This window comes from Penicillium alfredii, assembly GCF_028826965.1.
Source record: "Penicillium alfredii strain IBT 34128 chromosome Unknown utg000011l_segment0_segment0, whole genome shotgun sequence".
NCBI lineage: Eukaryota > Fungi > Ascomycota > Eurotiomycetes > Eurotiales > Aspergillaceae > Penicillium > Penicillium alfredii.
The window spans coordinates 1394291-1414732 of NW_026622708.1; the positions used below are offsets into that span (position 1 = coordinate 1394291).

At 52.9% G+C, this 20442-nt stretch overlaps 12 protein-coding genes across 12 annotated transcripts; 4 read left to right on the forward strand and 8 right to left on the reverse strand.

The window, feature by feature from the left end:
- Positions 1 to 435: 435 nt before the first annotated feature.
- On the reverse strand, positions 436 to 1096 carry NUU61_008926 (BTB/POZ domain-containing protein; the record flags this gene model as incomplete). Its single annotated transcript, XM_056659451.1, has 3 exons — positions 436 to 801; positions 860 to 986; positions 1035 to 1096. 3 exons carry the CDS (start codon positions 1094 to 1096, stop codon positions 436 to 438), a joined length of 555 nt encoding a protein of 184 aa, XP_056507744.1.
- Positions 1097 to 1513: 417 nt separating this feature from the next.
- On the reverse strand, positions 1514 to 3397 carry NUU61_008927 (uncharacterized protein; the record flags this gene model as incomplete). Its single annotated transcript, XM_056659452.1, has 3 exons — positions 1514 to 2893; positions 2942 to 3096; positions 3154 to 3397. 3 exons carry the CDS (start codon positions 3395 to 3397, stop codon positions 1514 to 1516), a joined length of 1779 nt encoding a protein of 592 aa, XP_056507745.1.
- A 683-nt stretch (positions 3398 to 4080) lies between these two features.
- On the reverse strand, positions 4081 to 5114 carry NUU61_008928 (CCDC90 family protein; the record flags this gene model as incomplete). The annotated part of the gene is made up of 3 exons (XM_056659453.1): positions 4081 to 4138; positions 4198 to 4531; positions 4589 to 5114. 3 exons carry the CDS (start codon positions 5112 to 5114, stop codon positions 4081 to 4083), a joined length of 918 nt encoding a protein of 305 aa, XP_056507746.1.
- Positions 5115 to 5414: 300 nt separating this feature from the next.
- Positions 5415 to 6480, reverse strand: sec53 (phosphomannomutase SEC53; the record flags this gene model as incomplete). Its single annotated transcript, XM_056659454.1, has 5 exons — positions 5415 to 5664; positions 5731 to 5805; positions 5891 to 6207; positions 6257 to 6319; positions 6376 to 6480. 5 exons carry the CDS (start codon positions 6478 to 6480, stop codon positions 5415 to 5417), a joined length of 810 nt encoding a protein of 269 aa, XP_056507747.1.
- A 515-nt stretch (positions 6481 to 6995) lies between these two features.
- NUU61_008930 (putative DnaJ chaperone (Caj1)) lies at positions 6996 to 7842 on the reverse strand (the record flags this gene model as incomplete). Its single annotated transcript, XM_056659455.1, has 4 exons — positions 6996 to 7572; positions 7630 to 7690; positions 7752 to 7763; positions 7836 to 7842. 4 exons carry the CDS (start codon positions 7840 to 7842, stop codon positions 6996 to 6998), a joined length of 657 nt encoding a protein of 218 aa, XP_056507748.1.
- A 629-nt stretch (positions 7843 to 8471) lies between these two features.
- NUU61_008931 (uncharacterized protein) lies at positions 8472 to 8978 on the forward strand (the record flags this gene model as incomplete). Its single annotated transcript, XM_056659456.1, has 1 exon — positions 8472 to 8978. One exon carries the CDS (start codon positions 8472 to 8474, stop codon positions 8976 to 8978), a length of 507 nt encoding a protein of 168 aa, XP_056507749.1.
- Positions 8979 to 9600: 622 nt separating this feature from the next.
- On the reverse strand, positions 9601 to 10889 carry NUU61_008932 (uncharacterized protein; the record flags this gene model as incomplete). The annotated part of the gene is made up of 3 exons (XM_056659457.1): positions 9601 to 10631; positions 10692 to 10757; positions 10823 to 10889. The coding sequence occupies 3 exons, from the start codon at positions 10887 to 10889 to the stop codon at positions 9601 to 9603; spliced, it is 1164 nt and encodes a 387-aa protein (XP_056507750.1).
- A 624-nt stretch (positions 10890 to 11513) lies between these two features.
- NUU61_008933 (putative COPII vesicles protein Yip3) lies at positions 11514 to 12035 on the forward strand (the record flags this gene model as incomplete). The annotated part of the gene is made up of 1 exon (XM_056659458.1): positions 11514 to 12035. The coding sequence occupies one exon, from the start codon at positions 11514 to 11516 to the stop codon at positions 12033 to 12035; it is 522 nt and encodes a 173-aa protein (XP_056507751.1).
- Positions 12036 to 12061: 26 nt separating this feature from the next.
- Positions 12062 to 13200, forward strand: NUU61_008934 (uncharacterized protein; the record flags this gene model as incomplete). The annotated part of the gene is made up of 2 exons (XM_056659459.1): positions 12062 to 12289; positions 12325 to 13200. The coding sequence occupies 2 exons, from the start codon at positions 12062 to 12064 to the stop codon at positions 13198 to 13200; spliced, it is 1104 nt and encodes a 367-aa protein (XP_056507752.1).
- A 739-nt stretch (positions 13201 to 13939) lies between these two features.
- On the forward strand, positions 13940 to 14948 carry NUU61_008935 (Frag1/DRAM/Sfk1 family protein; the record flags this gene model as incomplete). The annotated part of the gene is made up of 4 exons (XM_056659460.1): positions 13940 to 13994; positions 14051 to 14135; positions 14195 to 14464; positions 14531 to 14948. 4 exons carry the CDS (start codon positions 13940 to 13942, stop codon positions 14946 to 14948), a joined length of 828 nt encoding a protein of 275 aa, XP_056507753.1.
- Positions 14949 to 15385: 437 nt separating this feature from the next.
- NUU61_008936 (tyrosine-protein phosphatase) lies at positions 15386 to 16668 on the reverse strand (the record flags this gene model as incomplete). Its single annotated transcript, XM_056659461.1, has 5 exons — positions 15386 to 15884; positions 16010 to 16207; positions 16295 to 16374; positions 16450 to 16486; positions 16562 to 16668. The coding sequence occupies 5 exons, from the start codon at positions 16666 to 16668 to the stop codon at positions 15386 to 15388; spliced, it is 921 nt and encodes a 306-aa protein (XP_056507754.1).
- Positions 16669 to 17479: 811 nt separating this feature from the next.
- NUU61_008937 (uncharacterized protein) lies at positions 17480 to 20171 on the reverse strand (the record flags this gene model as incomplete). Its single annotated transcript, XM_056659462.1, has 4 exons — positions 17480 to 18429; positions 18484 to 19905; positions 19988 to 20071; positions 20123 to 20171. The coding sequence occupies 4 exons, from the start codon at positions 20169 to 20171 to the stop codon at positions 17480 to 17482; spliced, it is 2505 nt and encodes an 834-aa protein (XP_056507755.1).
- Positions 20172 to 20442: the final 271 nt, after the last annotated feature.

The following is a 20442-nucleotide window of genomic DNA, read 5'->3' on the forward strand; positions in this document are numbered from 1 at the left end:
TGCGAAAGCTGGAGGGTTATCTTATCATATACATGTCACGTGCTGATAGGAGTTATTCCTCGGTCCGAGTATTGATCCGGGCCTACTATCGTAGGCGTGTGGAGATGGGCAGTTGAGCTAGTCTAACAAGTTGGATTGACTGCACTTTCAGATGTCTAGCATTACCACCCCCCCACCCTCGACCCAAAAAAATTCAGGGGAAAACTGGTGATGTCGGATCATCCATATGCATGGCGAAAACAGCCGGAAGATCCATCCTGTCACACCGTCACACCTTGTGATGCCCTCTCCGCCACATGCTGGACAGTAGGACGGGATGACTTCGGGTGCCGAGTACCAACCAATGCCGCACATTTTGCAAGTGACATTTTCCAGTTCAATATGAATGGGGTCAGGTAGCCGGAACAAGGCAAGGTCGAAAGCAAAGCCAACGGTCTACAGGGGCACTTTCCGAAAGCTCTCCTTCTGCCGCAAATGATCAATATGCTCATTCGAGACTTCCACAATGAGGTCCCGAAGACCTCGATCCTCTTGTGGGGTGGTTTTGTATGCCTCAGCGATTGCGATTGCGAATTGCTCCTCATCCCAGTCTCTTGCAAGGAGAGCTTCGAATTTATCCCTGGCTTGAAGTTTCAGATGGGGAACAACGTACTTGTCCCCAATCTGATACGTCATGACGTTGAAAAGCAGTGGGGAAATGCCAATGCCAGCAGTTTCGTAGTCTAGCCCATACAATGAGCGGACCATGGCCTCGATGGCGCGCGGGTCGTCCGTGAGGTGAATCGCATGTTCCAAGGTCTCCTGCCATTTAAAGATTAGTCTTGTGGTGAATTGGACAAGATGTCAGGGAAAAAATCACAGCCCATTCTCCTTGGAACATGCGGAAGAAATATTTGGATCTCATGCAAAGCACTACCTTGTGCACTTTAAATTCCTGATCAGTAGTGCAGATGGTCATGTCGGCCAGTTTTCCGGAGTTGAATAGCCTGTTGCCGTTAGTATCCATCCTTTTTGGCCTGAGTCTGAGAGCTCACTCCTTTAGATGGGCTCTTTCCAGGCTGATAGTACTGGTTGCTCCCTTTTTGTCGTTCGACATCTTGCCTTGAGAGGAGAAAGAGTTGAAGATACTTGAAAGTCGATCAAGAGGGTTGGGTAAGTGTAGGGAGGTACTCAGGGAATTGAAAGAGATAGGTGGGGGAGAGGAAGAGGAGGAAGAGGAAGATATAGCAGAGGGTATAGGTGAATGAGAGCAAACAAAATCCACGTGAAGTGAGAGATAGAAAAGAAAAACGAGAATGCCTACCGAGGTAATAGTAAATTGAACAAGAGGAAGGTACCAGTGGAGGAGTGAGGGTGTAAGCGACTTTGGAAGGACAACTCTTGGAGAGATTGCCTCACGAAGTGGCTATGGGAATAAAGTAAATACCCTTTATGACTCAAGGCTGTGTACCATAAAACTCAAGCGTTTCCTACACAGTGTCTCTACGGGAGAATAAAAATCAGGTAAAGGTCATTAGCTGAGATGCCGCGGTCCTCGACCCAACATGCTTCTCACGCTATCTCGTCCCAAGCCATCCAGGCCATGAGAGGGTGATCCCATAGTCTTGCTGTTGGGATCACTGTCGTATGCCATGCCACCATTGACTGCTCGAACAGACCGTTTATACAACTTCCCATTTCTGAGACTCTCGAAATCATGCATAGTATCACCCTGCGAGCTTGAGTTTCCGCCGTTGACTGACTGATAGTGCGCTGTTCCGGACTGACTCGAGCGGAGCTGTGATGGCCCAGAGGTCAAAGTGTATGTGGAGATACCAGGACCCCCTGTTGCCTCGATATAGAGTCCTCTTTCCATCCAGGCATCAATGGTCAATTCGTTTCCAGTCGTGCCATATGTTGAGCTGACAACCAGCGGGTATTCAAACAAAGTGCTGGTTGATATGGAATTGTCCTCAAGTTCGACGGTGCTGAAATTCCCGGATGTGTGTTGCTGGTTGACTTGGCTACATCCTTGCTGATTGAAGATACCGTGGTTGGCGAATGACAATGTCTGAGACCACGAGAGGCGCGGTGAAGATGCACTGAAAGACCTTTCGGCAACAACACAGTACGCCAGAGATTCATTCCCTCCAGTTTGATTCTGGACCAGGCTTCGAGTTATGGTGAACCTGGGCGTCGGCGCATTCACCCGAGGAGCCTCGCTTTCCCGGTTCATGACAAGTGGTGCAGGTGAATCCTTGTCGTCGATAAACAAGAATATATTGCCTGTAATAACCCAATACGACCCCACAGCATCGGACAGGGTAGCTATTCCACCTGCAGTGATGTCCAAACCCCTTACATGAATCTCGAAAGAATGTTCCTGGCCATCCTGGAGCAGCGGAAGGAACGGGGAAATATCGATTTCGGGTTGGCGAAGATCAAAGGAGTCAATACCAACGATGGGACGCCAGAAACCCGGGGCTACACCCCCCGTGAAGATGACAGGGAATGGCCAGATCACCCCGGCAAGGATTCCATCAATGTAGAGCTGGATTTCCCGAAAGGGTGAGAACCCAGAAAGCTCACCCACCGTGCTCTTAAAATCTTCGGTGTCAGGAGAAAAACCATTCGACCACCAAAATTCTTCCTGAGACTGTCCCCATGCGGAGATGGAAACGATGGCTCGAGAGACTGCAGCCGGGATTCTGTGTTGAACGGTGGTGTTGTCACCAGGGACATGAAAGGCGCTTGGTGAATTTGACAGCGAGTTCGCTGCAGAAATTGGCAGGATTATATCGGCAGTCCTCGCATTCTCTTGGTAGGAAAAATGCGCTGTCAGCGTAACATTGAATGAGCCGGTATAAATGTCACTGATGAGGTTGCCCAGATCAAAAATCAGCTTCTGTGGCTCCTTTCAGAGGGCGTTGTATTGAGAAATCTCCTTGATATATGTCCAGACAATCCCCTCCGCCATGGGCTCGGCCGTCGAAGTCCGGAATACTTCAGTGTCTCCGAGATACATGAGCGCTAGTCGGTCAAACTGCCGCCCGCGAGAAGTGACCGTCAAGTTGATCCCGACAGTGTCAAATTCGCAACCTGGTGGCTGGTAATTGCCTGGATAAAAAGGTGTCAGGGGTCAAGGCTATCGTACAGCAAATCGATTCTCCTCACCTACGAAAGGCTTCCCATAACTTGCACCAAAGACATGTTCCATAAGCAATATCTCAGTATTGCAGCCATGGCTTTCCTTGGACGTGAAGGATACCGGATGATACACCTGGAAGACTTCCTGCGGACCAGTTGGGTTGGGGACTTGTAGAGGAGATTGGCGGTTGTAGCCTAAGCCCCAATGGACCGAAGACGCTGTTGGTAGGTGCCCGGAGAGAAACAGTGCGCAATACAACAGCAGAAGCATGAAAGCAGTGATATTCAAGCTCTATCTGGTCTTCTTTGGTTTGCTGGTCTCGCCTTTGGAGTCTAGTGCCCAATTACTAGGCCCTGGAGACATACTGCTGGACAAGACCCGAGGCGCAAGCCTCGTTGAATCAGAGCTAATCGCGTCGGATGTTCACTGTTATCTCACTTCAATCTTGAAAAAGACCAATCTGCACCCTGCAGATATAAGGAGAACAAGTGATAGCAGTCCACCGAGTGAGGAAAGTCATATGTCATTGACCATCTCAAGTCTGGGAGTTGCAAGAAGGACGGAGAGGCACGTCGTCCGACATGCCGAGTGGAGGCAAGTGGCACTGCGATGCAACGCTTCCACGATAACATCAATTTGGTCCTTCATCGAATTGTGTGCGACAATTTTCAATTGAATCCAAACTAGCCTATATGACCAGATTTGTATTTCTTTTCATCTTTTCCCGCCTTACTGTAGGAATCGCTCTATTGTATGCTTGAAACGATGATATAAAGTGCAACAGCATTTGTATTAGTCTAGCATTCCCACGACCAAGTATGGTCCGAAAAAGTAGAGAAGCACTTGTACATACGAAAGACAAGATTTGGTCAGAGACTCCCGAGTCTCATGTAAGCTAGAAAAATCACAACACGCCATATCCCATGCACAAGAGGGTTAAAACCCACTAAATTTTACATAAACAGACGCCAGGCACCGAGAATCAAAGCAGCAGTACCGGTACAGACACCCCTGAAAAAAAAAAGGTCAGCGTAAGTCGATGCAGCAAGGAAGTTGACCTGCGAACATACATAAGCCATTGTAAGGTCGAGAACTTGACAGCCTCAACTCGCTCCCTCAGTCCAGCAACTTCCTGCTCAATTCGTGTTTCAGTCTCCTTGATCCGCATTTCTTGACCGTTGGCTTCCTCGCGAATCCGGCCCTTTTCAAGGTTCAGATCCAAGCGTACCGATGCCTGAGTTCGCCCGATCTCGTCGCGCAAGCGTGAATTGAGCTTGGCAAGATCAGCTGCGATCTTCTCATGGGACGATCGGGTCAACTGTGCCTCAGTTGAGTCTGCATTGAGGAGCTCAGAGCGCAGTTTGGCAAAATCCACTTTTTGAGTATAGGTTGATCTCTCCGAGTCTATGAGATGATGGTTAGCGATGTAAAACCAGTGCAAATAGTGCCCAAATCACTAACCTTCTCGGAGAACCATAGTCCGGGTCAGGTTCTGGATAGACTCTTGAATGATATCGTTCAATACGCGCATCATGGCCACGGCCTGTTCCTCGCTGAATCCTTCTGCCTGGAGCCGCTTCACGAATTTCAGAGTATCAAAATGGTGATCGCGGGGCCGAGCAGGAGTCGCGTGAAAAGCGCGCTGGGCGGTCTTGAAGACCGCAACATAGACGCCGTTATATCGGATCGGGTTGCTGGGAGATTCCACAGACGGGCGCGCCGTGGTTGAAGATATAGAGGTTCGTCGAGCCGGAGATGCATAATGGAAATCACGACCTGATGCAGAGGCGACTCGAGAGGGCTGATATGGTGTACTGAGGGAGTGTATTTGTCGACTCAAGGGACTCCAACCTTGTGGAGGCTGTGGTCGTCTGGTTGCAAGTGTGGGAGGGTGCGAGGGGGTGACGGTGGGACGTGAAGAGCCGTTCCAAGTGAGACGGGGGAGGATGCTACGCGGCACCTCGGCGACATGTTTTTGGGACGCCATGTCGAAAATCAGAAAGGTTTGCAAGTGCGATGAATCGGCTGCAAGAGAAGCTTCCCTTGAATGTGCAGGAAGAGAATTGGGATGACTAACAGTCGGGATCGACACTTGCCCCCCGCAAAATCCCGGTGATGCTACACTTCACCAAACAAATAAATGGTCAAGGGCATTTGTTTTTAAGATCAAGGTTATTTCTTTTTCCCCCTTTCATAATCCAGGCAAATAGCTGAAACTCCACATGTATGCACTATCACAGGTCCCTATCCATTCATGGTATTCGGATATCCCGATGGAACCCGGCATCTATAGCCCGAAGAGCTCCTTCAGCTGCTTCATGGTGTCGGCAGGGCCATCGACAGCATGGCCGATAGTCCGAGGGTCAGCATAGATTTCGTGGTCATTTCCACCAGGGAAGGTCTTGTCTCCAAAGAAGTGGATGGTCTTGTACTCAACACCCGAGATGCCCTTCTCGGCCTCGATGTGCTGCAGGCAATACGTCTTGTCCCACCCGGTCGGGAAGACGTCGAAAGAAATCTGACCACCAATTGAGAAACTAGTTTGATATCAATGTCTTGTGCTCAATAATCCCAGGAGATGTGGTGAGTCCACTGAGACTTACGTGAGACCATAATCAGAGAACTCCTTTTTCAAGGCTTCCACAAGGTCCTTTCGGATATTGTGTATCTTGTCATAGCTAGTATAGGAGTCAGTCAAAAATCCCAGCCCAGGACACTGTGCTACCTAAGCAAGTAACACTATTGCAAGGATAGGAAACGTACGCCTCGAACTCTTTGCGCTCCTCAGGGCTGGCATTACGCCCAACGGGACTGATGTTGACCATGCCATTTCGGAACTCAATAAAGGTGCCACGCTTCCTGGGCAGTTTCACATTGGCAATGTATTTGAGGCAGAAATCCACCAACTCCTGGTACTTGTCCTCCCCGAGCCACTGGATGAAGCTGTTGCTAGACAGTGGCTTGCCCAGGCGGTAGGCAACGAGGCCATTTTCAGCAAAGCAGAAGTCAAAAAGAGTGGTGACATTGATGGAGGGTGTGCCGAGCTGTTCTTGCTGTTTCACCAGATTCGATCCGCCAACCTAGAGACCGTTAGGCATGAAAGTATATATGCGCTGAGAAGACACGAACAAATCCAATGGCACACTTGTGTCGCAATTGAGAGAGGAGCTCGAGCATTTCTGGCTGAACACTCTGCAGGGGAAAAATGGTCAGTAACCCGCTAGTGCCAGATCAGCGCTGCAACTTACTGCTCTTGCGGGGGTGAGAGTTTCGTCAACATCAAAGAGGCACACTGTTTTCTTGATAGGACGGTCCCCCAAGGAGGGATAGACACTTGCAGCTTCAGTTGCCATGGTGGAGTGCTTGGAGGACAATTGGGAGAGAATGGAACAGAGAGAAAAGCCAGGGGACGCGATAAACATACACCTGCGGGGTCATTTTTGGCCGCAAGCGGTGAGAGGCATCTAGAGGCCCCTGCCTGGTTGACTTGGCCAAAGTCTCTCTCGACGTTGATTTCTCGATAATCGCAGTATATAAATTGGATGAGAACATGTCTACGATACTCTAATTCTTGTTATCCATTATGACCTATCCTGGTCCCACTCTATGAAATGCATCGGACTTCTCTCCAGGACACAGTAGCTCTTATCGATAAGGAAACTATAGAGGGACGATATCGACACTCGAAGACCGAGACTATAGGTAATGCATTAGGTACATTTAGTGCTATCTATGTACACAATTCCCCGAGTGGCAACCGTCATGCCATCTAATATACTACTCAAGCCAGCTCATCCAGTGGAGGGACTTCATCTCCAACGCCCACGCAACCATCCAAACTCCAGAAAACTCCAGAATAAGAAAAGAGCTAGCGTCCCATCGTGGACTGGAATACCTTGGCAGCCAGCTCACTCAAGAGTCGTGTCCGATCTGGCTGGGGAAGGTCCAAGAAAACCTCATAGACACTTTTCCCCTTGGCGTCGCGGACAGCACCCAGACGATTCCCTGCCACAGCACCAGCTAAAGCTCCGGGGAAATTGCCCACGATGAATCCCAGCGCACCACCACTGATACCCCCGACCATCGACCAAAACCGAGAGGTGGGGCGGGTGCGTCTTTGGCCCTGGGTATCGTCCTCCTCGGCAAGCCCCTCTTCGCGCAGCATCTCTTCAAACACAGACCCGAATTGGCTCGAATCGCGCTCATTGCGGTCTCCTCCAAATGCGAAATTGGACCATGAGAATCCCGCCGCGCCGCCAGAAGGCACTTCTTCGTCTACCTCCGCTTCTGTCTCTTCGTACTGCCGAGCGGCGTCGTACTCCCGCCGGCGCGCAGGATCGGACAGGGTATAGTAGGCATCATTAATCTCCTGGAATTTCCGGGTTCGCGTAGGGCGTTCAGGTGAGTCGGCCGGCACTCGGTCCGGGTGGGATTTCAGAGATTCTCTGCGCAGTCTCAGTTAATAGGGAGGATCGGACAGAGTACAGTCACCAGGTGTTTACCGCTTGTAAGCGCTGCGAATCTGTTGCTGGGTGGCATCGCGGGACACGCCGAGGATTTTGTCTGAAACCACCGTTAGTCAAGGCGAGGGGCTGATTTGGTTTTGGGCGTCGGGGAGACGAACAATAGTCGGGACCTTTGGTTTAGTTGAGTCAAGTTAATAATGTCTCAAAGCAGAAAGACTGTACAAGTTTCACAATCAACATACTCGACATGGTTTGGTGGACAAGAAACGGAAATCAAGAAACCTGGCGAATTCACCGAAGTAGATCGACGCGGCTGAGCAGGTGACGTCGTTGTAGCCTGAGGCATATTACCTATTTTGGGTCTCCTTTCCACCCGGGAGGTTGTCAGGTACCCGGTACCTTCTGGTAGGTCAGTTACCCCGCTTACAATATTGTACCTAGTACTCGAGGGCTCCCCAGCCACCGAATTCCACCTACGAGCTACACAGGTGTCCCAGGGCACCGTTCATTCGTGTCCCCCCTGAGACCTTCAATTCAAATCTTCTCTAGAGGTCGACTCTGCCCTTTTACTTAAACTGTCAAATTTTTCAAATTCTGCCTGCAGCGTAAATCGGTGGAGCGAATGCACACGGCATCGACTTGAATTTGCGCATTGCAGCTCTTAGCGGCTGACCTGCATCTGTCGTTTCTCTGGAGTTGCCACACACGCCAAAGGGAAAAAAATTCTCAAGGGGCCCTCAACAGAATTCCCCAAGAACCTGGACATCTAAGCTTTCTTTTGTACCAACCATCCGTCGGGATTGGGACCAGTTGTTCGACGCAGAGAGAGCGGTCTTGAAGAGCAGGCGAAAGTACCCGCAAAGACAGAACAGGGAAAAATGGGTTGGTTTGACGGACGCTCCTCGTCATCCTCGTATTACTACGTGCGCCGCCGTTCACCCACCCGCAAATCCGGCTACTCAACCCACCATCCCCGACACTCGGCCTCGTCCATCTTCAGTCTTGGGGGTCGGGGAGGTGGAGGTGGAGGCCGATCCAGTCCTTCGGTCTTCTCTTCCTTCTCTTCCTCCTCCCGCCGAGCTCGGCCTCGCGAGGGCTTTGTACAGCGCTTGATCCGCTCCATCAAGCGTCTGTTCCGTGACATCTACCGCTACGCTCGAGAGCACCCCATCAAAGTGTTCATGCTCGTCATCCTGCCGCTCTTAACCAGTGGGGTTCTGCCCAAGTTGCTCGCCATGGTGGGACTGCGTCTGCCCCCAGGGGTTCTCCATGCCCTCGGTGGAAGCGCCCCGAGCACCGGCCGCGGCGGGTTCGGGGACATGGATGGCAAGGGGCTGTCGGATAGTGTCAATGGCTTGGTGGGCTTGGCCAAGATGTTCGCCTAAGACGACATGCGCATCCCCCTGGTCCCGACATTGATTGAAGCCACACGATTTGTTCCACAAGATATCAAGGACCCCAACTCATAACGACCGTTCATGATGTATTCCCCCGAGCTCGTCTTCGCTCTCGATTGCTCATGATTTTCCTACTGTTCCAACTCTGTCACGCTGTATGTCCTGTATTTGGAGGCTCGCTGGGATTCGATAGAATCAATTATGTTTTCGTATAAGAGAAATTGCGTTCTGCCAATTCCTTGAGGGGGGGTATGCTCCCCTATTTATATGCTATAGTGGAGTGTCGGTGCCCAATGTGCATGTTGGCCCCGTTGGACTGCCACACATCAGGGACTTTGTGTCTTCACCTCACTGGCAGACTACAGGACCCGCTGAAGGAGCGTTTCTGTAACCAAACGAGCTTATTACAGCCTATCAGTCTCTTGTTTTGCTATTTTGCCTCATTAAAGCCTTTTGATTTCAAACCATTGTATGTGTACAGTTTAATCTCCACTCGAGTAACTCGCTTCTCCTGTCTATAGATAAGAAGTACTTTTTTTTTGAAGCGAGAAACCCAGCGATCACGGCTCAAAAAGTGCCCAATCGCACACTTCCTTGTCTCCAATGTGGATTACGATCGTTGAGAACGTTTGTTGCGTCTCCTCGAGGATCCACCGTTCAAGGAAGCCTCAACGGGCTCATCGACCAACGGCACCACGGGCTCCGGAGAGTCCACCTCTTCGTCCACGACCGAAGTTCCCAGCACTCGACCGACAGTCCTGTGGAAGCACCAAACCGGGAGCTTGCACAGGACCGTGTCCCGAAGAGTAGGGCGCTGAATCTCGTCGACGTCCAACAGGAACTCCTGACGACCGTCGTCCTCAGTGTCCTCCTCCAGAAACACGTTGCCGACAGAATCGACAATCAGCACCTTGCCATTCTCTGCGACAACCCGCTTCCGTTCGCCGGTGGGGGCACCGCCTTCCGTGGGTGTGGACGTGCCGGAGCTGCGTGCGGTCGCCCGCGGTGCCTTGCGGCTTTCCTTGCGGTTTTCCCGATCCATCATGCGCTTCTGACGACGAGTCATCGCCACCGCTCCGGCCTCACCATCGGGGGCCGAAGCAGGAGCGGTTGCACCCAGCGAGTCAACCCCCGGGATACCTCGCACACCCAATTCATCACCCCATGCCGCACGGCGAGCCTGGCGAATGTACCGGTCGACGAACTCGCGCTGGCGTTTCCATCCCAGAATCAGGGCGGCATAGTGTGCACCACCACCGAAAACTAGAAACAGCCCGGCCAGAACAGAGCCCAGGCCGGGGCGAAACCGCGAGTAATAGTATCCCGTGCCCTTCCAGCGAGGGAATCCATGCTTCAGAAAGTGGTCGTAACGCTCACGATTGGGACCACGCAGAATATTGGCAACAAGGTTCAACCGCGCAGAGCGGGCGTGGGCTGTTTTCACTGCCGCGTCGATTTCCCGCTTGGATGGGCCGGAGGAAACATGGACCCCGGACTTCGTAGCCTTGCTCTTGCTCTTGTCCTTGGAGTGGTTGGCAATGAAAGCCCGCTTGGCCTTATCCGGGTGCAAAACGCGGGACTTCTTGCGGTAGGCCTTGGTAATCTGCTCCAGGTTGGCATTCGGGCGGATCTCGAGAAAGTCTGGATTCGAGAACAGATATTAGTCTCGCAGCATTGGAGCTCATGGGAAGGTTCTCGTACCGTAGAAAGTCACATCAGGACCTTCACTTATGGCCAGTTCATCTCGCAGACGAAAGATCTCGTAGTCTACGGGGAGGGAAAAGGGTTAGTCAACAAATGTGTGCTTTTTGGGCCATGGGGCAACAACACACCTTCTTTAGACCAAGCAGCGACCAGACCCACAAAGAGGAAACACAGAGAGAAAGCAAAGGGCTTCATGATGACAATGGAGCGGTCAATACCGCAAAGCCCAGCAACACAATGGGGAAAGAGGAACGAATGAGCAGAGAGGGATGCCGGATCAAGCACGAAAAAAAGCGGTCACGACGTGATCCACTTGCGCATCTCGACGTGGCCCAATGGAGGCATTCTCGAGGGCACATATCACAGATCATATATGGGAATATACAGTAATTATAATATAGAATAGAATATATTAATATATATATATATATAGACAGTAGATGCAGAAATTGAGAACTCCAGGGTGTTCTCATCTTCTCCCCCACGCCCTGTGGACTTGGGCTGAGGTTTCCGCAAACAAAACATCTGGCATGATCCGGGGCTATTCTTAGGTCAATCCCAAGCCTGACAAGACCTGAGAGACCATGATTATTCCCAGAACTCGACACTTCTGACTCGCTCACTGGTTCAGGGGCGAAACCAGCTGGGGCTTGACTAACATCGAAAGGGGGAAAAAGCCCCAGGCAAAAAAAAAAAGGTGCCTTCACTTGTCTCACACGAGCGTCTCTTTGTCTTCTCTTCTCTCCACTCTCCATTCCGCCATTTCCATCTTCATCTCTTCCCCCCCCACCCCCCATCTTGAATTCCTTCCAATTCGCCATGGCTATCCAAATCCCCATCGACGCCATTACGTCGCGCTTTGGCGACCGCTTCAACAACCTTCGCAGCCAGTCTCTGAGCACCCGGTTCGCCAACCTTCGACCTGTCTCGGAATTCCTGGACATCAAGCGCGTCTCGAAGCCCAACAACTTCGGTGAGGTTCAAAGCCGGGTCAACTACAACCTGTCCTACTTCTCCAGCAACTATGCCGTCGTGTTTATCATGCTCAGCATCTACAGCTTGTTGTCGAACGCGCTGCTACTCTTTGTCATCATCTTCGTCAGCTGTGGTCTCTACGGGATTGGCAAGCTCAACGGTCGCGATCTGGACCTGGGTTTTGCCCGCTTCAACACTTCGCAGCTCTACACCGGACTGCTGATCGTTGGCTTGCCCCTGGGTATCTGGGCATCGCCGATTTCTACGGCCCTGTGGCTGATCGGTGCGACAGGCGTGTCTGTGTTCGGCCACGCTGCATTGATGGATAAACCAATCGAAAATGCTTTTTCCGAGGAGGCGGTCTAGGTGGTCGGCCGCGAGCTCCTTTCGATATGCCCCGATGGGGAAGACCACCGGGGGCACGAATGGGGAGACACACCAGGGGGCGGGAGTGGGATGAGATTGCACGGGTGGAGGAGATTGAAAGTGATGAGGAGCACGACGAGTACGAGCGGGAGATGCTGCGGAGTGGCCGCGTGTCATACATGCGCCAGCTGGAGTATGGGGGCCGGGGGCCGCGTCGGCGGGACTACGAGGATCTGACCGACGAGGCCGAATCAGTGGAGGGGGCGATTACGATATTTACGACCACGAGGATAGCACGGTGGCCTATGCGGTTCAACTGGCCATGCGGGACAAAGAAGATCAATTGGTGGAAAAGGCACTGGGGCGGATTCGTCGCGCGCAGATGCTGGGAAAGAAGAATGTCCGGCTGTCACAACGCGAGCTGGATGCCCTGGAGCGGAGGCGTCTGCAGACAGACAATGGACGGCGGCCAAAACACCCCGGGAGCCCTACCACACCGACAGCGGGCCGGCCGGGGTCGCGGCGAAATGGATCGGGGGCTCCCCTTGAGCAATCCGGGCCATATCCACACTTTGCGCCTGACGCCCACAGCTCGTGGTCTCGGGGCCCTGGTGGCCGGCCGTCCAGCTCGTCATCTGGTCATCGTCCGCGGACTCCGACTACTCAATCCCTCCGACCCCAGCAGTCCAATTCACCACTGCGGCCGTCCTACCCACCCTTTCCTCCCAATAATCGTCCACAGTCGATGCATCAGCACGCGATGTATCCACGACCACTGCCCGATGATCCGCAATGGGCACCGCCCTACTACAAGCCCGTGCAGATGGCACCCTACATGGATCAGGCCCCATACCCGCCGCAGCCTCCCACTGATCATCGGTCAGGACCCACGGGCCGGATGAGCTATCCCTCTGGGGAAACGCCCTACCCGGCCCAGCATCGATCTCCCCTGGATGGACGCCCCTCGGGTGCGCCATTCCGGGGAGGCCCACCGGCCCAGTCCGAGACCGAGTCAGACGTCTCCAGCGAAGAAGAGGAGGAAACGGAAAGTAGTGAAGATGATGGGGAGGTGCAGGTTGTGCCAGTGGAGCGCCAGGGTCCGCCGGGCCTCCAGAAGCGCACTGTTTCTGGAGGCAGCCGGGGCAGTTGGCGGGCCCGTCGGTGAGGAATGTGTGTCTCTCTCAGGATTGCTCTCTTTTGCGTCTATCTGTTTTCGGGCCTTTGATCTTCTCCTTTTTTTTTAAAGGGCGTTCTTGGGTAGACTTGTTTTTTATTTCTTTTTGCTGGGGCTATATAGACCCATGGAATACCCCGAGAGAATTTGTGCTGCGATTATGAAGCCAAGTGGGGCCGGGCAGTGATGACGTCGAGGAAACTAGAGAATTCATTAAAGCCCTTGCGATCTCCATTCCTTGCCTTGTTTTTGCGCTGGGAGATCTTGGGTCTTTTCATTCATATCCTTCATATCCTTCATATCCCTCATATCCCTCTTCATATCCCCTTCATCCCACTCCCATCCCACTCCCCCTGAATCGGCTCATCCAATAGTGGGTTTTTTGGCCATCCGCCACTAGAACCACATCTTCCCCTTTGAATTTCCCAAATATCTTTTTTTTTCTTTTTTTACTTTTTGTGTGTTCACGCCTCCCGGTCGATCATTTTTTAGCGGCATCCTTGGACCTCCTGGAATGCGGTCGATCATAAATATCCCAGTCGGGTGAGTTGTGCTATTGACATGTTGACTCCATCGCGCGGAAGCGCCGGGATCGTGAGAACAGCCGCTGACAGCGAATATCGTGCAGACTCGGCCGCAACATCGCTCTTTTATCTTTTCTTTCCTTTTTCCAGGGCCACATTCCTTCGTTTCATTGCATTGAGAAATAGACGCGCATAGACTCGACACCATGTGGATTATTTCGTTTTGGGTGTTCCCGCTCATATCGGCCTGCATGTGGGTTGGTAAGGATTCTCCATGCCCCAGAATACCTTAGCGACGCCTAACCAGCTTCTTCCAGCGATGTTGATTGCCATGCTTGTGGTCTGGGCCGCCCGTGAAAACGAGCCGAACTATCCCAGCATGGAGAAAGGACAGACTATTGCGTATGTCTACGGATCTCTAAACCAACCAAATGGGCGCTGACTGCTGACACGGGTGACAGTTATATTTCGGATGTGGGCGCGTACGGTCTGAAACCGCTCTTCATCACCGGCAGCGTAATCACCGTGGTCTTCCTGGACTTGGCCTTCTTGTCGGAGCGATGGCTTCGACACGCCGGTCAGCTGGTGCCGAACAAGGGTTTATTCGACAAGGCCTGCGCCATCGGGTCCATTTTCTTCTCTATTGCCGGAGCTGCCGGACTCATTCTGCTGTCGATCTTTGATACGTACCGCCACCCTCACATGCACGATGGCTTTTTGATCATGTTCCTGTGAGTGACCCCCTAAACAGCCCCAAAACCCCGCATGCAGCTAACCAGTGACATCGGTACTTCCAGGGTTGGATATATCATCAGCGCAATCTTGATCTGCGCCGAGTATCTGCGCCTTGGCATCTTCTACCGCTCGCAACATCGCATCCTGATAGCCAGCTTTATCATCAAGCTCTTCTTCATCGTGATCGAGATTGGTTTGGCCATTGGCTTTGGTATCTGCATGCAGAGCCAAGACCGCGCCAAGAAGGACCCCGGAGCCATTCTCGAGTGGGTGATTGCCTTCGTTTTCACCGGATACGTCCTGTCCTTCGTGGTGGACTTGTTGCCATCCGTCCGCACCCGCACGCATCTGCCGCAGGGTGAAAAGCGTCTAGAGATGGCGCACGAGGGACCCAATGCGCCACACGGCGGCATGTCCCTGGAAGAACCCCTGACGACCGATTCGACGGGCCCGAACCACTACCGCGGCGCGCATTTCTAGACAAGATGTCGATGTTTATCTTTCTTCTCCTTTTTGTGTCATATTCAAGGGATGTGCGATCTGTTTATACGCACTCATGAAGACCATGTGATTTAGTGCATGTTATATTGGTGACATTTTTGCTGTGATACCTGGGCCATCGTTCCCTTCCCCTCGGTGTTTTGTTTTTTTTTTAGAGGGAAAGGGTCATTTGTGGATATTATGGGGATTGGCATGGTGATTTGTACATTAATTCTATCCAAGATAGTTCGACAAGGATCTCCTTTGTCTTTTGCGTATGTCCCTGAGGCTTTCCCTCCCGAGGTCAATCCCAACCCGGGCCCCAGTCATGATCGTATCTACATTTCCCATAGCAAAGTACACATACAAAGCAAAGCAAAAAAAAAAAAAAAAAAAAAAAAACCGCCCGCAAAGCCGCTCATACCATCCCAATGCGTTTACACCAGCAACTTGCGCCGAATACGCTCCTGCATCTCCGACGGGACCCCAATCCCAGCGAGATACTCGCGCACGCCGCCATAGCGATCAGCAAGATACCGGGTGGTGGCAGCGACAAAGCCCGGCGGACAGCGCGTGTAGTCCTCGCCGAGACCCAGGGCACGAATCTCACGCATGCGCTCCTCAAACTCGGGGACGAGCTCCAGTTCCGAGCGCACATAGTCGTCGGTCATGGCGGCCTCGGGCACCGACTCGCCCGCCAGCAGCAGCAGCATCAGCACCACCAGGCCCGTGCGGTCCTTGCCCTGCGTGCAGTGCACCAGGGCCGGGTAGGTATCGTCGCGGGCGAGCAGCTCAAACACCGTGCGCAGCTCGCTGGTGCTGGCGTCCAGCGTGTCCTGGGCGAGCCCTGTGAGGCCGCGTGGCTGCATGACTTGCTCGCCGATGAGGCGTACTGCGTCGGGGCGGTACCCTGTTACTGCAAGGCCGAGGACTTTGCTGGTTTGGGGTTGGATTGGGTTAGCTTTGGGTTGTTCTTTTGTAGATATGATATGAACATGGATATCTTCTTTGGCGTATACAAATGTCTTGAGTATATAGAAGGAAAAGAAGGGGGAACATACAAATAATTCACCCAGTCTAGCCTCCACAACAATGCCCGTTCAAACCCTTTGCCCGTAAGACTAATCCGGGTGCACTGGGCTCCAGGGATCGACAAGATATGCTCGTCTGCCCCGGGAGTAACAGGCTTCTCCGGGAAATCATCATCTGATGAAGCATTCTCTGCACGGCGTTTGCGGGTAGCCATTTGGTGCTCGGTCCTAAAAGAGAGAGAAAGAGAGAGAAACATGAGTCCACGCCGGGTCTCTCGACAACGCATGAACAGTTAAGGAGCGGGAGAAACGCACTGAGATCGCAAATCAATCACCGTAGAGATGTGCAGCTCCTCAGTGAGGCGTCGCGTATCTCGCTCCGAGGCATCGTCGAGCTAAGGGAAACAATGTTCAGCCTTCGGATCTCTCTGCCTAGTCCCTTGGTTGCGGGGGGAAGGGGGAGGTGTTACCCTGGCACTGCGGAAGAGAACACTTTCTTGCAAGATCCTGGGACGACCATTAGCATGGATGCTTGAGTAGGATTTGGAATTTCAAATCTTGTCAATTAAGGATCTCACTCACTGCGCGCCGCAGAATTGATTAACCGACCGACCAACGTCGCGGAAGTTGATGATGTTGTCAAAGGGCCGGTCGGGCGAGGCGAGGTCGATACTAGACTGGCGGGTCATGGTCGAGATTAGAAGTTATATTAATTAATTATGTATTCTACCGAGGCAGAGAACCCCAAAAAAAACACATAAGGAATAGGGGGGTGAAGTTTGAATATCCAAAGGAAGATGTCATCTCGGGAAAGAGTCGTGGATGCCCGGGAAAGAATGTGGAGAAAATGGCGGTGGACGTTGGGCATACATCGCCCTGTTTTTTGGGGCTGAAAGACTAGGGGGGGGGTTTGTTGGCATGGTATGTTTAGATCTGGGAGTACAATGGATCAACTGGAATGTCCTTTGTCGCAATATTTCTTTGTCTTGGGGCTTGTTATGCTTGGTTGAACGAACCGCCAGTCGGATCTATATCTTGGCTCCCCCGTGTACACTCGAGGTAGATCGCCAACTGTCAAAAATCAAAACTAAAGTCAGTAATTGACCTTTCAGGAACAAGAAGGACCAAAGTAGAATCACCTCAACTGGAAATAGAGGGTTCATCTCAGGGCCTGGTCGAATCATATTGTCGTTCAGTTCGGTAGCAACCACGCAAAGCTTTGGCTGGATACCACATGGATGAGTAGAAAACAGGGCAAATTGGATGGAGTGGAAGATTTGGTTTCATCAAATATCGAAAATTTACATCGAAAAGAAAAAAATAAGCAGACATCGTTCAAAATTCGTATATATACCAACAAGCAGAAAATAACCCAGAATCGCAGACTCCCGCCTGGACCCAAAGGCGCCAATGGCTATTAGAAACAACCTGAAAAATACCAAAAGACATAAAAACTGTACCAGTAGAAGACAAATCACATAGACACATAAAATAAATTGATCACAGATCCTCTGAGAATCGCGACTCCCGGCCGGTACTCACAGTCTCGCCGAGAGCAGGCGGCACTGGCAGCCCTTGTTCAACGGCGCTGTGACGCAGATCCTGAATTTCAGTGCCAGAGTCCTTGGGTTCGGAAACAGCCTCGGAGCCTCGCCGGGAGTCTCCCTCCTTGGTTACCCCGTTGGTCTTGGGCTCCTGGGTGCCACGCGAGACACTCTTCAAGAAGCTCCTTCGCAGACGGTGCCTCTTATTATTGCCATTCTGCTGAGACGAAGGACCCGTGCCAGATTCCCCAGTCAAACTTTTCGTAACCTCGTTATTATTGCCATTGCGGCTCGAGGATCCATTCTGCGTCGAAGGCAGATCGGTTCCGGTGACGGGATGTGAGCTCAGTGCAGCTCCGCGAGGCTCATCTTTGCCGGCCAAAGCAGCGCCTCCTGTGAATGCAGGTTCGCTGTCAGTGGGGAAATCAGGCCCGGGCTGGTGGGGATACACAGGAATCGGCCCGCTGGATCGACGAACGAGTCGATCGCGGAACCAGTTTTTGAGCTTTGAATCAGCCCGAGGACTTGTCACTGGCTGGATAGTGTGCATGGCAGACACCCCCGAACCAACCGCGGCGGCATCCCGCTGCGCAGTTTCGGTTTTAGTTATCTCGGGCTGCGCATCGTCCCGGGTGGGTTCTTTGGAGGGCGCAGCTGCAACAACAGCGGCTGCACCGGCAGTCTCCGGCTCGCCTGGAGTCTCTTCAGCGGTTGCCTCCCTCGAGATAGCAGTCTCGGGGGCAGCAGCGGCTTCCGGCTCTGCCGGTGCTTCCTGAGCTACAGCGCCTGTTGCCGTTGGGGCCTCCGCTGGGGCCTCCTCTTCGGCGGGCTTCTCGACACGAGCTCGTTTGGTTTTCCTCCGCCACAGGAAGATCCCCAGTCCTTTGCTTTCGCGCTTCCTCGGTTCTGTATGCTCGGTTAAAAGATGAAGTTGGTCAATGGAGCATCAAAAATACTGACCTTTGCCTCGCTTCGCTTCCGCCCTCATATCTGCTTCACGCTCATGCTCCACGGTAGCATGTCTTTGCTGCTCCTCTGCATCTAGACGCTCTTCCACATCATGCGCCCTCTGCTGTTCAGCTTGCTCTGTGATTTCATCAAGCGCAGGCTGGAGCCGCGAGCGCGCAATAGCCTCGACATCTGCCATGTCGACAAACTGTCGCGCGCCAATATTCACCCGGTCTCCCTGCGCAGCCCATTCCGTCGACTTTGCCTCTTGCCGAACTCGCTCCTGAGCAGCCTCGTCCCATTCCTTCTGAAGGGATGGCGGAGGGCGGCCAGTGTCCGTGTAGAGTTTCATCTCCATGTCCTGGAGAGCGGCATCAACGTTGCGCCGTGCCGCTTGCATGAGCATCTCACGGTCCTTTTGCCTCTGTTCATCAACCCGATTGAGCTTCGATCGCAGGCTTGACATCTGGTTCCGAATTTCTCTTGACTGCTCCGCATCGATCTGCGAGGCATCTGCATCACTCGAGGTTCTTTTGCGTCGAGTTGCCAAGCGCGACCGTTGTGGCTGGGGTGCAGTTCCGTAGTACATTTGATACTCGGCATTTTCATCATGCATGCGCGCGAGTTTCTCAGCAGCCCGTTTCTGTGCCGCGTCTTGCAGGGTCATGGCCTTCTGAATCGAGGCTGTCCCAGCTGCGCTTACCGTCTTTCGGTAGCGGAGTCGGTCTTGCCCATTTTGGGGTGCAGAGACAGCTGGGTCCAACTCCGATTCGTCTTTGGTTCCGGTCACATCGTACATGTCTTTGGCCATGGAGATTGCCGCAGCGCGCAGAGAATTTCTACGGTTCCTGTCTTCTATTTCACTTGCGACAGGTGGAGACGAGGTGTAGAGTCGCGCATTGGTATTGGCGATGTGATGGATCCGGCTTGCTTCCGTGGCACTGTCTAAGTGACCCAAAGGGTCTTCGACTTCCACATGCGCTCGCTGCGAGGCCCCAGCCGCAGAACGCGCATACGGCGAGTCGGACGAGATAACAGGCTCAGTCGGGGTGGGCTCGGCTCTCTGCCTAGTGATCGCGTACGCCCCCGTAGCGGCTCGACGGGCTCTATCCTGTGCTTGATGATGCCCGGTCGTTGCGCGGGCTTGGTCGGCGGAGATATCATGTTTGTGGCCCGTAGCCGTCGGGAGAAGACTCGTCATGCCTTTCTGGTCGCGGACAGCGAGGACCGCGGCTTCTAATCCTTCCGGGCTATACTGGGTGCTAGGCTGAGGAACCTCGGGGGGAGTGTAGTCTTTCACACACAAAGCAGCCTTCTCCGCAGCCGCCAGTCTTCCCGGGCGCCACACTTCAACCGGCTTAGTCTTCGCATGCGCGAGGGCGGCGCCGGCAGATGCATGGCTCAGGTTAGGAGTGCCTCCTGTAACTCGGGGATCTGTCGAGAATGCGCGTCGCTGATCAGCACGGGATGATACGATACAGCTTGAGGGGTTCGTGGCCAGGGGATAGATACTCACTGAAGTGCTGGGTGTCGGTTGCGCTTGGATCGCGAATTTCCGCCTTGCGTTGAGGATGCGTCACATAGAGCGCAGCTGTCGCGGCTGGTTCAAGAAGTCAGCGATCAGTGCGGGAAGACCAGCGACGATCCTTACCATCATCTGCTAACCGGGTCGAACCCGGCAGTTGCTGCGCCGTGGCCATAGTGGATGAGATGCGTGAAGCGAAAAGCAAATCATCCGGAGGAAGCGAAGATAAAAAGGGTGGGATGGAAGCCCGGAAGCTTCTTTCAGCCCCGTGACGTCGTTGAGGATCCGTGGGCTTGGGGCCATTGCATCATCGGGGGGAAAATCCCCCAAGCTCAATCCGACCCTATGAATCAATGAGAGCCGGTGCCCTGAGAGATCGAGGGTGGAGCTGGAGCTGGTACTTTTAGTTTCCGTTTTCGTCACTTCGTGTCGGTGACGTGGAGACT